The sequence below is a fragment of the Scyliorhinus torazame genome, chromosome 14, assembly GCF_047496885.1.
Source record: "Scyliorhinus torazame isolate Kashiwa2021f chromosome 14, sScyTor2.1, whole genome shotgun sequence".
Classification (NCBI taxonomy): domain Eukaryota; kingdom Metazoa; phylum Chordata; class Chondrichthyes; order Carcharhiniformes; family Scyliorhinidae; genus Scyliorhinus; species Scyliorhinus torazame.
In genome coordinates, this window is record NC_092720.1 from 203612708 (window position 1) to 203625912 (window position 13205).

The following is a 13205-nucleotide window of genomic DNA, read 5'->3' on the forward strand; positions in this document are numbered from 1 at the left end:
AAGTTGGCTTGCAGTCCAGATCATGGGTGGGGATGGAAGAAGAAAGAGAGATAGGGTTATGGATAGTTACGGGAGAGAGCACGGGAAGAGGGATCGAAACGGAGTGAGGGTCAGAATAAGTATATATCATAGATTGATCATAGATCATAGAATTTACAGGGCAGAAGGAGGCCATTCGGCCCATCGGGTCTGCACCAGCTCTTGCAAAGAGCACCCTAGCCAAGCTCACACCTCCACCCTATCCCCATAACCCAGTAACCCCACCCAACACTAAGGCCAATTTTGGACACTAAGGACAACTTAGCGTGGCCAATCCACCTAACCCGCACATCTTTGGACTGTGGGAGGAAACCGGAGCACCCGGAGGAAACCCACGCAGACACGGGGAGAATGTGCAGACTCCGCAAAGACAGTGGCCCAAGCTGGGAATCAAACCTGGGACCCTGGAGCTGTGAAGCAATTGTGCCGACCACTATGCTACCGTGCTGCCCATGGGGGTAGGGTAGTGTTGGAAGTCTGTGGTCTGAATGGGAATGGGAGCAGGGTGTGGTGGTTGGGAGCTGGTAAGTGTTGGGGCTGGGATAGAGGCTGGTGGTAAGGTGGTGTGAAGGAAAAAAGGTAAAGATGGGTAGGGGCAGGTGCTGATGGGGAAGATAGTGCAGTGAAGGGAATGGGGATATGGATGAGTGGAGGGTTGAATGGGCGGGGGGGGAGGGCGGGGGGCGGTGTTGGTGGATGGGATTGGGTTTGAACATGAAGGCTGGAATAGATGTTGGGGTGAGAGGTAGGGTTGGAGCTGCTGAGTTAGGTTAGGGGACAATGGTGAGGGTTGGGGTGAGAATCGAGACAAGGGATGAAGGATGGTAATAGAATTCAGGTCAGGTATTGAACTGGGGTTCAATATTTATATTTTATTCTGTACATAAACCATCTGAACCCCTCGATTTGATGCCAGTCTGTAACTCACTCCCAGGTATCCATTATTCTATATATAAACCATTTGAACCCCTCGATTAGATTCCAGTCTCTAACTCACTCCCAGGTATCCATTATTCTATATATAAACCATCTGAACTCCTCGATTAGATTCCAGTCTGTAACTCACTCCCAGGTATCCATTATTCTAGATATAAACCATCTGAACTCCTCGATTAGATTCCAGTCTGTAACTCACTCCCGGATTCTATATATAAACAATTACCTGGTTTCTGAACGATCTGTTAATGAAAGTATTTTCTCTTCATTTAATCTATCAATCCATTCAAATGTTTGAGCACCTTGATCAAAGCTGCCCCAACCCTCTCTGCTCTAAGGAGAACAACCCCAGTTTGCCCTGTATCTCCATGTAGATGTGGGCCAGAATTCTCCGGAGGGGTTGGGATTCACTCTTAACGACGGCAGCACACCCCGGCCCGCGGGTTTCCCGGTGGCATGGGGTGGCTTCAGTGGGAAAGAGTATAGAATCCTGCCGCAAGAAACTCGCGGTCAGGGGACCAGAGAATGCAACCAGTAGCCTTCATGATACCTTCTAGTACATCTCTCTCTCTGCTCGCCTTTCTCTCTCCTCTCCTCCTTTCTCTCTGTCTGGCTATCTCGGTGTGTGTATATACCTGGTATCTCAATGGTCTCAGTGGATTGAAACAAGGTATAAATAGCAAAAAGGAGTTGAGAGCTGTCCAAACCTTGGCGTTCAAGCATTTATGCCAAGACTGTAGCCATAATTGTGAATAAATTATGAGTTTATCATGTCTTCCATCCTCAAAGACCTGATTGCTTTAATTTGGGAATTAAATGAATTATTCCGAAAGTATACATAATTTAGAGAGCTTGATGTGAGGTTTTGCTGTGTGTTTGTAGTTTTCTAATGAGAGGAGAGTCCAGGGGATTTTTTTTTTTAAACTCAAACTTCACTCTCCATTTTATGCAGAAATTAAATAATGTGCTCTTGGGGAATTTTATTGGTGTTCTTTGGGCTGGATTTTTATGTTGTCGCAGAGAATTTTGCTTTGGGTCTCCATCCTCCAAGCTTCACCGGGGAGGATCCAGGGTGGGGAATGTTTGCGAACAGCTTGCACCCAAATGAATCATAGGATTCAAACAGCGCTTGCAGCTGGTTTTCAACTATAGCTCTCTCTTCAGAGCCGAAAATTAAATTCCAGGTTTGGAGAATGCGCACTGAGGTACAGTGGCACAGCGAGCACTGCGAAAGGAAAATAGGAAATCAAAAAGGCTTCTTAATTAACTGATTAGATGATTCTCAACTGTCAGGCGTGATTCTCCCCAAAACCTTCTCAGTTAATTTGTGGCGGGTTTTTCAGGAAGTTTCCCGCCCGCTCGGCCGGAAAGTCCCCATTGCTACTCAATGACACTTAGTCATTTTTCGGGCCCTGGGAACGTTTTCACCTGTTTATCCGACACTTAGGGTGCAATCTTCCCAAAAGGGACAGAAACCCCTAGTGAGTGCATTTAGCCGCATGTTTCCCGGCACTCGCAGTGCCAAGAAACAAGTGGCTATTCAATGCAACTCACGTTGAAGAAGGGGCCTAAATGGGAAAAGCGCAGCCGATGCCGCATATAGCCCCGTTTTGTTTTTACATTGGGGAGCTCTGCTTGCCAGAACTCACCACTGTAGCGAGAGATTGAGACCCCATTTTTCAATGGCTTCCCAATCTCTGAGGCCCTTACAAAAATCCCCAACCTTCCCCACAGCCCCAAAGTGAGTGCACCCCAGTGTGGTCCCCCTCTTCAGACCTACCCAAAGCCCCCTTACAGCACCCCTAACTTCCAGGACCACTATCCGTCAACCCCCCCCCAACCTTCCAGAGGCCCCTACTTACCTGATCTGCACGCCTCCACCCTCATTTCATGGGCATGGCCCCATTTGCCCCCTGACCCTTGGAAATGCCACCCAAGCACTGTGCATCCTTGCATTGCTACCCTGGCACCCAGGCAGTGATCCTGCCAGCTTTGCACTGCCATCCAGGCACTTGGCAGTGCTAGGGTGGCACTGCCAAGGTGCTAGCCCAGTAGTGCTATGGTGCCCACGTTCCAAGGGAAGTGCCAGGGAGTCATCTTGCCCCTGACCACCCAGGGGTCTCCGAATGTCTGGGAGACCCCGCCAAGTGCCGTTCTACCTGGTCCATGCTTGTGTGGACCAGCACTGATTCGTGCCTGATCTGGGGAGGCCGGAGAATCAATGGAGGCCGGCATATCCCGGGTGAGTAGGTCGTACTTCCACTTGCGGCGTTTAGTCCTGCCCTTTTTGGCAGAGTTCTGACTCTGACGTTCCGCGGTCCTTCGGTGAATCCCGTGAGGCGCGAATGCTGTCGAAAGGTCCACAGGAGGCCACTCCTGGGATTCTCAGGCCGTGTTGTGCTCTCATTTGAGTGCAACGCGGCAAGAGAATCGCGCCTTCAGTCAAAGCAGCCTTTGCTTCAGATCTCCAGTGAAAAATGAACAAAATGATTTCCCAAAAGTAAGTCCTTACGATCTTACTCCATGGTTTTGATTGTAGCAGTGTCTGGGAAATTGTCATTTAGTTCCTGGATACACCAGCACAAACCTGAAGAGTTGGCAAAGCTAAGGGAACACAGGAAGAAAAAGAGGCCATTCAGCCTCTTGAGCCTGTACCGCCATCCAGCGAGGCTGTGGCCAATCTGTGCCGCAATTCCATTCGCCCACCATTGCTCCATTTTTCACCCAACAAAAAATCTCAGTGAGCTCGGCCATTGGAAGCGTTGTCCAAAAAGATAGCACTTCTGACAGTACAGCTCTCCCCCTCCATACTGGCTTAGGTGAAGGAGTCTCTGAATTGGGACTTAAAGCCAGGACCTTTGACTCCAGAGGTGAGAGCACCCCCGGTACCCACTCGATTGAGGGGCTGAGGCTGGCAGTGGGTTGAAGATGGTTCAGAGGTTCACTTATTTCTGACTCCCTGGCCAGTTTGAGGGCAACTACAGTTTCTGGTACAGCCAGTGCCCTATGTGCTGATGACTTATCTTGGTTTTTTTTCTTCAAATGGCAGGTGACTACTCCATCTGGCACAAAATGTTTTGCCTGTAGGTCAGGGGCTGAACGAGACAAATGGATTGAGAATTTGCAGAGGGCAGTGAAGCCAAACAAGGTATTAAATTTATGTCAGATTATGTGGGCATTGTCAGAAGTTTAAGCCGCCTTTGTGTATACACATACTTATACTTGATTTCTTTTCTAAATCGTGTAGCATCTCCTGTACATTAGTTGATAGGATTGGATTTATTGTTGGGCATATTGCGCTATTTGTTATGTTATAACCAGGGTTAAATCATTCCTGAGACCAGTGTGCCTGCCCAAAAAATCCACAACAAACATGCCTGCTCTGCCAGCCTGCCAACAAATGTGCCCACCCAGTGAACAACCAACATAGTCGGCAAGCAACCCAGAACCAAGACTGCTTAGCAGCAAGCGTGGTCTTGTTTGTTGTGGGCTACCATGCTTCTCACCAGCTGAAAAGTGGCCATGTTTCTTATGAGCTGCTAGGTAACAATGCTGGGCCACAACACAATGCACATGGTTAGTCAACAGCCTGTAACAGGCACGGAATGGCCAATGATAGATATGGCCGCCTCAGAGCCAGCCAACAACCAGTTTGGCAGCCCACGCCAAACGTGGCCATCCAACATCCCAGGGCATGATCCCATAATAGTCATGGCCCAACAACAAAAAGACCTCCCTCCGACCCAAAATGAAGGTGGCAGTGACAACAGTGTCACAGCTCACAGCGGTGTGACATTCTGTTTGGGTCCTACTGGAAGCCTGAGACAGACCACATCTATTCACAAACATTCCCTTCCAGTCAGGATCATTCCATGATGTGCCTTTCTTAAACTGTGGATTAACCTGAGAGCTTTTTGGCCTTTTGGATTCAGCATCACGATGAGTCATTGCGGAAGCTTCAGTAAAATCAGTCTTGTGTCTTCCAAATGAGGTTGGGCCCCAATTATTTCCTTCATATGACTCCAACTACCTTGTTCTCCTATATGTGTTTATAATTTCACTGAGCCAGTAATACAGAGCCCCCTAGCCACCACTGACGAGGGGTATCCTCACCCCCCCCCCAATCAGTCATCCCCATTAGGCCCTCTCCATCAGTCACCCCTATCAAACTACCCATCGGTCACCCCCATCAGTCACCCCCATCAGACTCCTCATCAGTCACCCCCATCAAACCACCCATCAGTAGTCACCCCATCAGAACCCCCCCCCCCCCCCCAACCCCTCCCATCAGAACCACATTCAGGTCACCCCCATCAGAACCCCCTTTCAGATCACTCCTGCCTGACGGCTGAAGAGCATTCCAGGCAGTACAGTGGAAGATCATTGCATTTTTACTTTCCCTTCCCTAACATTTGCTGCCTCTGACAGTGTTTAAAGCAGCTGCTGTTACAAGTGTCAGAGGCGTCCTCAAAAGCAAAATGGACTTGAAAGGGCTTCAAATCCCTTGACAGCCTTTGAAAGGCATAACTCCCATTCCATTTCACACAGTAATACATTTCACTAGCCAGTGACCAACAGTTTTATTAATCCAGGGACAGGTTCTTGGTGGATTGTTTAGCTATCTTTCCCTTCATGCGTGAATGCATCTCAATCCCCTGCTTTGATGCAAATGTTTATAAACACTCTTGTTATGACTGATAGCTCCTCATCTCATCAAAAGGAGCTGCTTTCTGCTGTGAATAAGAGGAAGTAAAACCACTTAGCTCCTTTCATAGCAAGAGTGTTTATAAGTATTGTGGTTTATACCAGCCCATGAAAGCTTAAATAAAAAACAATTGGCTGGATTCTCCACTGCCCAGTGCGGCATAGAGATCTGCAACTGGCCGGACAATCCAACCCTGCCAAAAACGGCGCCGATGCATTTCCGATGCTCTTATTTCCCTGCTGGCGACGGCATCGAGGTTCGCGCACTGCAACAGTGCGAGGATAAAAATAGGTCAAATTGACCGCATCCTATTAACGGGCTGGACACCGGAACTCCATGCCTCTGTGATTCATGTGTGCATGGATTGGTGAAGGTATTTGTCAGCGTGGCCCTGGCGTGATAGACCTTGTAGTGTGCCAAGTCTTTAAGATGCCCAAAAGTCTATCAGAGGACCTCCTTCTCCCCTATAATGCAAATATTACCAACCAGAGCCCCCAGACCAGAGCCCCCCACCACCGGAACCCCCCACCCGAGGGACTAAACGCCCTCAGATCTTTGATCTGCAAGGTTTTCATTCACATCAAGTGAATGTTTCATTCACTTTTAAACATGTTTGATGTGGTCAAGATCTGTTGATCACAGCTAGATATTTATACAGGCTACATGAGATCCATTCATGTGTGGAGGGAAATGAAATTTAATAATCCAGACAGCTAGTTGGCTGGAAGCTGTCAATCACAGCCTAGTACAAGCAATTTCTCATTGATGTGAATGAAAGCCTTGCAGATGTTATCATTGAGCTCAGACTGCAAAACCACTCCATGTGCTCCTTCAATTCCAAGGTTTGTCATGGAACATAAGAGTCCAGAGGTGGACTTATCTTTTGGCGTCAGTTCAAAACCAGTTGGGGTTTGTGTGCATTTGTTTTACCAAATGAGAAACAGTTTGGTGTTAGTTTTTAAGAATAAAACTCAATTTCGCTCTCTAATCTCTATAAAACCTCAATGTTGCGGATGAACTTTCTCCAGAAATCTCTTGAGATTGACCCACGCCTCACCCCTCTACTCTCACCTGCTCCTGCTCCCCACGCTCCTAACCCATCCTCACCCCACACTGTCCCATTATCTCCCATCGTGTAGAGATGACAAAATGGCTTCAGTCTAATGTTGGTTGGAGCTCAGTGTCTCTGTCTTGGTTCCTCTACTAATTGAGGATAATTGTAACCTAGCTGGGAAGGCTGGAATCCAGCAGGATCTAATCACTCCAAAGAGAGTAAAATTGGGCCACAGCCAGACCTGTCTCCTGACCCGATGACCCCTAACCCAGGCTTCCCTCCTGACCTGTGACCCCAAACCTGGATCTTTCTCCCAACATAGTGACCCCTGGATCAGACCCACCTGCTGACCTGGATACCCCTAACACTGAATACTCACCTGACCTGGTGACCCCTGACCCTCTCCAGGACCTGGTGACCCCCGACCCAAACCCTCTTGCAGTCAGGGCAATCCTGGCTCAAACTGGTGACCTGGCGTTTTTCCTGACAGGGTGGTCCTGCCTCAAACCTTCCTCTTGCCCTGGTGACCCCTGCCCAGACCCTCTCTGGAACCTGGTGACACCTGACCCAGCCCTGTTCCTGAATGAGTAATCCTGGCTCAAACTTTCCTCTTCACCTGGTGACCCCTGACCCAGACCATGTATCTAACCATGTTTTCCCCCCCCCCCCCCCTCTTGTCCCTACAACAGGACAACAGTCGGCGCGTTGACAATGTCTTGAAGCTCTGGATCATCGAGGGCAAAGATCTGCCACCCAAGAAGCGCTACTACTGCGAGCTGTGCCTGGATGAGATGCTGTACGCTCGGACAACCAGCAAGGTGAAGACGGACAACGTCTTCTGGGGAGAACACTTTGAGTTCAACAACCTGCCAGCTGTGCGCAACATCCGCATCCACCTGTACAAGGACACAGACAAGAAGAAGAAGAAGGACAAGAGCAACTACGTGGGGCTGGTCAACATCCCCATCAGCAGCGTGGCCAGCCGCCAGTTTGTGGAGCAGTGGTACCCAGTCAGCCAGCCCAGTTCCAGCCGGGGAAAAGCAGGCGGCCCCACCATCCGCATCAAGTCACGCTACCAAACCATGAACATCTTGCCCATGGAGCTGTACAAGGAGTTTGCTGAGTATGTTACCAACAACTACAAGATGCTGTGCGCGGTGCTGGAGCCCGTGCTGGGTGTCAAGAACAAGGAGGAGGTGGCGTGCGCGCTGGTGCACATCCTGCAGAGCACGGGCAAGGCGAAGGTAAGCCAACACCAGCCCGCCTGCTAACCTGAAGGTGTAGAACCAGACCCCTGAGGTGGCGGAGGGCTTCCTCTCCGAGGTATGTTCTTTTCTCACTGCTGCATCGCCATTAAACATTAAGGGGAGCAGAATCCTTTGAATGGGAAAAGGCAAAGCATCCACTGTGGCAGCCAGTGAGTTAAGAGTGGAGTGAGGCCTATGGCAGGGCTTGTAGTAAACAGTTCATATTACTCACCAGCCCGTCAATTTAAACAGTGCGTTAAAGCAGACTCCAGAGCCGATTTTAAAAACACCCCGCCAATACAGGACTCATGACTGAAGCTGCAACAATGTCTCCCAAATAGAGCAGGATCATTTCTGTTTAAATTCATTTATGGGATGTGCGCGTCGCTTGCTAGGCCAGCATTTATTGTCCATCCCTGATTTCTTCAGCATAATGCCGCGAGGGGAGAACTGTTGCAGTTTAGAGATTATGTGCAATAAGGCCAAACCCAGAGCGGTCTTGAGGTGTTCAATTATCCAATTGTCTCTGCCCTGGCTGAAAATAGTAGTGGCACCATAAGAACAGAAGCAATAGAAGGTGGAACAGGTTATTTGGCCCTTTGAGACTGCCCCAAAGGGGTACATCAGCTGATGACATGCTTGATGTATCTCAACTCCACCTCCCCGCACTATTCCCAGATTCCTTTAGTACCCAAAAATACATTGGCCTGGCTTGAAAAAAGTACATCTATACCCTCTGGCATACAGAATCCCAAAGATTCCCAACCCTTTCAGTGAAGTAATTTCTTTTCACCCCAGTCCCAAATGGCTGGCGCCTCATTCCAAGACTATCCTCGTGTTCTCGATGTCCCGGCCAGGTACAACCCACGGACAACCTCTCAACTTCCAAACAGCGTCTAGCTCCTTAAGAACTTCTTCCAAATGCTGACAAATATAAGTCTAGTCTACTAAAACTCTCCTCATAGGACACTCCCCTCATCTAAGGAATGTCTAGTGTTACTCTCACTCTTGGGCAAGTATGTCCTTCCTTAGGTAAAGAAACCAAAACTGCACATAGTTCTCCAGCAGTACTCTATATTCCAATCTCTTTATAACAAAATCTAATATCCCATCCCCTAAGCAGCCGAGACATGGGCCAATTGGCCCATCTTTCTCACTGCTCCTATTGACTTTGTGCAGTCATGGACTGTATCTTATTCGGCTCACATCCTTGGATGAACTACATTGAGCAGGATGACACAGAGCAGTCACAGTTCTGCTTACCCAGTTGGGGTGGGAAGGGATGCATGAGGAGGGGGGAGAGGTAGGTAGCGGTTCAGTTGTTGAGGGACACCCTTCTCCATCAGCCACGTTGATCAGGCAATATTCTGCAGCTTGCACCTCTGTAGACTTGCGAACTTGAGGCCCACAGTTCATGTTATACTCTGTCGCTGCGCAACAATGTGTAGCGGAACTTTTTCTCACAACCTCCTGAATGCAACGAACATGTATTTACAGAATGGTTTTCACAACCTTCGAATGTTCTGAAACACTTTGCAACCAATGAAATATTCTGAAGCGTAGTCACTGTTTGCAATGGAGGGAAACACAGCAGCCAGCAGCAAACTCCCATGAACTGCAATACGATGAATGGTACAAAGCTTGTGTTTTACATTGGTGATATATTGGGCAGGGCACAGGGAGAAGGCCTGTCTGCAGGGACCAAACAGTCACATGAATTCAGGCAGTCTCTACCTGGTTCCCAGTGGATCAGCAACTCCAATCAGACCATTGATTCAGTACCACTCAGCAATCTCAGAAATATATATATTTTTTAATTCCCAATTAAGGGGCAATTTAGCGTCGTCAATCCACTGACCCTGCACATCTTTGGGTTGTAGTGTTGAGACCCATGCAGACTTAGGGAGAATGTGCAAACTCCACATGGACAGTGACCCTGGGCTGGGATCATACCCAGGTCATCAGCACCGTGAGACAGCAGAGCTAACTGTTGGGCCAGCCTTCCACTCAGCAATCTCACACAGGCTTTCCAAGGGAAGGGTAAATTTCACACTGGTGCTGTCGGCATTTGATAGGGTGCCACATCAAAGTTAATTGCAGGAGATAAAAGCACATGGTGCAGCAGGGTGACATGTTGGCATGGATTGATGATTGGCTGGCTAGCAAGAAATAGAGGGTAGCCATGAATGGGCCTTTTTCCATTTGGTGGGATGTGGTGAGTCGTGTGCCGCAGAGATCAGTGCTGGTGCTTCACCTTTTTCCAGTTGATGCAAATAACTTGGATGAAGGGTCTGAAGGTATGGTTGCTAAATTTGCTGATGACACAAAAATGTAGGAAAGTAAATTGTGAAGCGAACGTAGGAGGCTACGAAGGGACATAGGTTAAGTATACAGGTTCAGCAAGTAATTAGGAAAGCTAAAAGAATGTTATAATTTATTATGAGAGGCCAGCACGGTGGCGCAGTGGATTAGCATTGCTGCCTCATGGCGCCGAGGTCCCAGGTTCGATCCCAGCTCTTGGTCACTGTCCATTCTCCCCGTGTTTGTGTGGGTTTCGCCCTCACAGCCCAAAGATGTGCAGGGTAGGTGGATTGGCCAAGCTAAATTGTCCCTTAATTGGAAAAAATGAATTGGGTACTCTAAATTTATTTTAAAAAATAATAAATAATTTATTGAGGGGAATTGATTACAAAAGTTGAGAGGTTATGCTTCAATTATACAGGGCATTGGTGAGACCATAACTGGAGTATTGAGTACAGTATTGGTCACCTTATTTAAGGGAAGATGTAAATGGGTTAGAAGCAGTTCAGAGAAGGTTTTCTGGACTAATACCAGAGTGGGTTGTCTCTGAGGGAAGGTTGGAACGGTTAGGCTTTTATCTACTGGAGTTTAGAAGAGTAAGAGGTGACTTGATTGAAACCTTTAAGATCCTGAGGGCGGTATTAACAGTGTGGAAGTACAGAGATGTTTCCTCTTGTCGGAGAATCCAAAACTAGGGGTCGCTTATTAAAATTAAGGGTCACTCACTTAAGAGGGGTATTTTTTTTTCTCTCAGAGGGTCGTGAGTATCTGGAATTCTCTTCCTTAAAAGGCAGCGGAAACAGAGTGTTTGAATATTTTTAAGACCGAGCTGGATAGATTCTTGTTTAACGAGGGGCTGAAAGATTATCGGGGTAGGCAGACATGTTGGGTTGAGGTTACAATCCAAGCAGCCAAGATCTTATTGAATAGCAGAGCAGACTCGAGGGGCCGAGTGGGCTACTCCTGCTCCTAATTCATATAGTATGGGCGTGAGCTCCTGAAAGTGGAAACGAGGGACATGGTTGGGTGAAAATAGAGGGAGTTTCACTCTGAATCTAAAGCTGTGCTGCATCTGACCTGGGAGTGTTTGTTGAGAGTTGAGTGTCAAGATGGAAAGTGTTGAATTCCTCAGCAATATCGTTCCTCCTCAGCACTAAATAGTTCAACAAAAAAGAAAGTCCAGGCGGCCGGTGAAGAATCGTAAATTCTTCTCTTGCAAACCAGTTCCAAACAATTCCCAGACGTGCTCCTCAGATTCCTGAGTCATATCCTGTCAGGAAGTGTAACCTCTGGAAATGTCCAGTGCTGGCTGAGTCAGACTGAATCCAAATGTGTAAAACACTTCCTCATCCTGGAGTGTTTGTTGGGCTACTTCAACGAAAACTCAAATCATAGTGAGACTCAGTCGACTAAAAGTCGCGACAGAGAGCATTTAATACTCTCACCGCCCCGGCCCTGTCCTGAAAGAGGGGGTTTAACCCTTTTACTGCCTCAACCCTGTTCTGTCAGTGGGAATGAACCCTTTCACCACCTCAGCCATGTGCTGGCAGAGGGGATTAACCCTTTCGCCACCTCAAACCTGTCCTGTCAGCGACAATGAACTCTTTCACCACCTTGACCAAAGGAAAAGGGCTTATAAGGATGCTGAGGAAAACGCCTGTGAATTTGGGGCAATTTAGAACCCAGCAAAGGAGGTCACAGAAACTGATTAAGAAAGGGGTAAAGAGAATATGAATGCAAAAAGAAAACTTTCTGGCGCCCAGGCAGTGCCCCTGCCAGCCTGGGGGGCATCAGGGATGGGGGTGCCAGGGTACTACTGCCCCAAGCCCTACCACGCAGGGGACCCCGATCACCTGGGATACTTCCCACCCCCCCCCGATCACCTGGGATATGCCCCCACCCCCTCCCAAGTGCCAGTTCGCATGATCCATATTTGTGGAAACCAGTGCTCACTCGGGGTCTCTGAGGCGAGACTGTTAGGTCCCAGACTCTGAGTAGATCCGGCATAGACATATTGAAGTGAGACTAACTACTCACTTGAATATGCAAATCTAGATCCCAACCTCAATGGGCAGGATCCAGATGGCAGTGTCTTGCGGGATCTCCTTAGAGGCCTCCCGCAAGATTTACCGACCACGTCGCATCCCGAGGGGCGCGACGAGGTCGATAGATCGCGCCCACAATCTAAGGATAAGGGGTAGGCCATTTAAGACTGGGACGGCATAGTTAGCACTGCTGCCTCACAGAGGCAGGGACCCAGGTTCGATTCCAATCTCGGGTGACTGTGTGGGTTTCCTCCGGGTGCTCCGGTTTCCTCCCACAGTCCAAAGATGTGCAGGTTAAGTGGATTGGCCGTGCTAAATTGCCCTTAGGGTTGGGTTGTAGGAATAGGGTGGGGGTTTGGGTCTAGGTAGGGTTGTCTTTCGATGAGTCGGTGTAGACGCAATGAGCTGAATGGCCTCCTTCTGCACTATAGGGATTCTATGAGGAGGAATTTCTTCAGTGAGAGGGTTGTTAATCTTTGGAATTCTCTACCGCAGTGGTCTGTGGATGTTCAAGGCAGAAATCGATAGATTTCTCGAGACTAAACATTAGGGGATAGTGCGGGAAAGTGACCATGAGAGATGATCAGCCACGATCTAAATGAATGACGAGCAGGATTGACGGGCCAAATGACCTATTCCTCTTTCTGTGACCCTCTCCTGACAGAGAGAATTAACCATTTCATCGCCTCAATCTTGCCAGACTGAGACGATTTAATCCATTCATCCAGGCCTGACAGAGGCGATTAACCCTTACAATGTCTCAGAACCTGTCCCGATAGAGTGGGTTAACTTTTTCATCAACTCAACCCTGTCCCTACAGATGGTATTAACGCTTCCACCATCTCAACTCAGGCCCAAAAAAGGGTATTAATGCTTTC

At 48.4% G+C, this 13205-nt stretch overlaps 1 protein-coding gene across 15 annotated transcripts in view; it reads left to right on the plus strand.

Annotated features, from left to right (window-relative positions):
* The window catches only part of LOC140390360 (ras/Rap GTPase-activating protein SynGAP-like), a 1167003-nt gene that overhangs the window by 868965 nt on the left and 284833 nt on the right, over positions 1–13205 (plus strand). For all 15 annotated transcript variants that reach the window (XM_072475456.1, XM_072475455.1, XM_072475451.1 and 12 more), the window contains 2 exons: positions 4025–4123; positions 7424–7978. In XM_072475456.1, coding sequence (XP_072331557.1) covers positions 4025–4123; positions 7424–7978 — 654 coding nt within the window. The remainder of the gene's footprint in view (positions 1–4024; positions 4124–7423; positions 7979–13205) is intronic.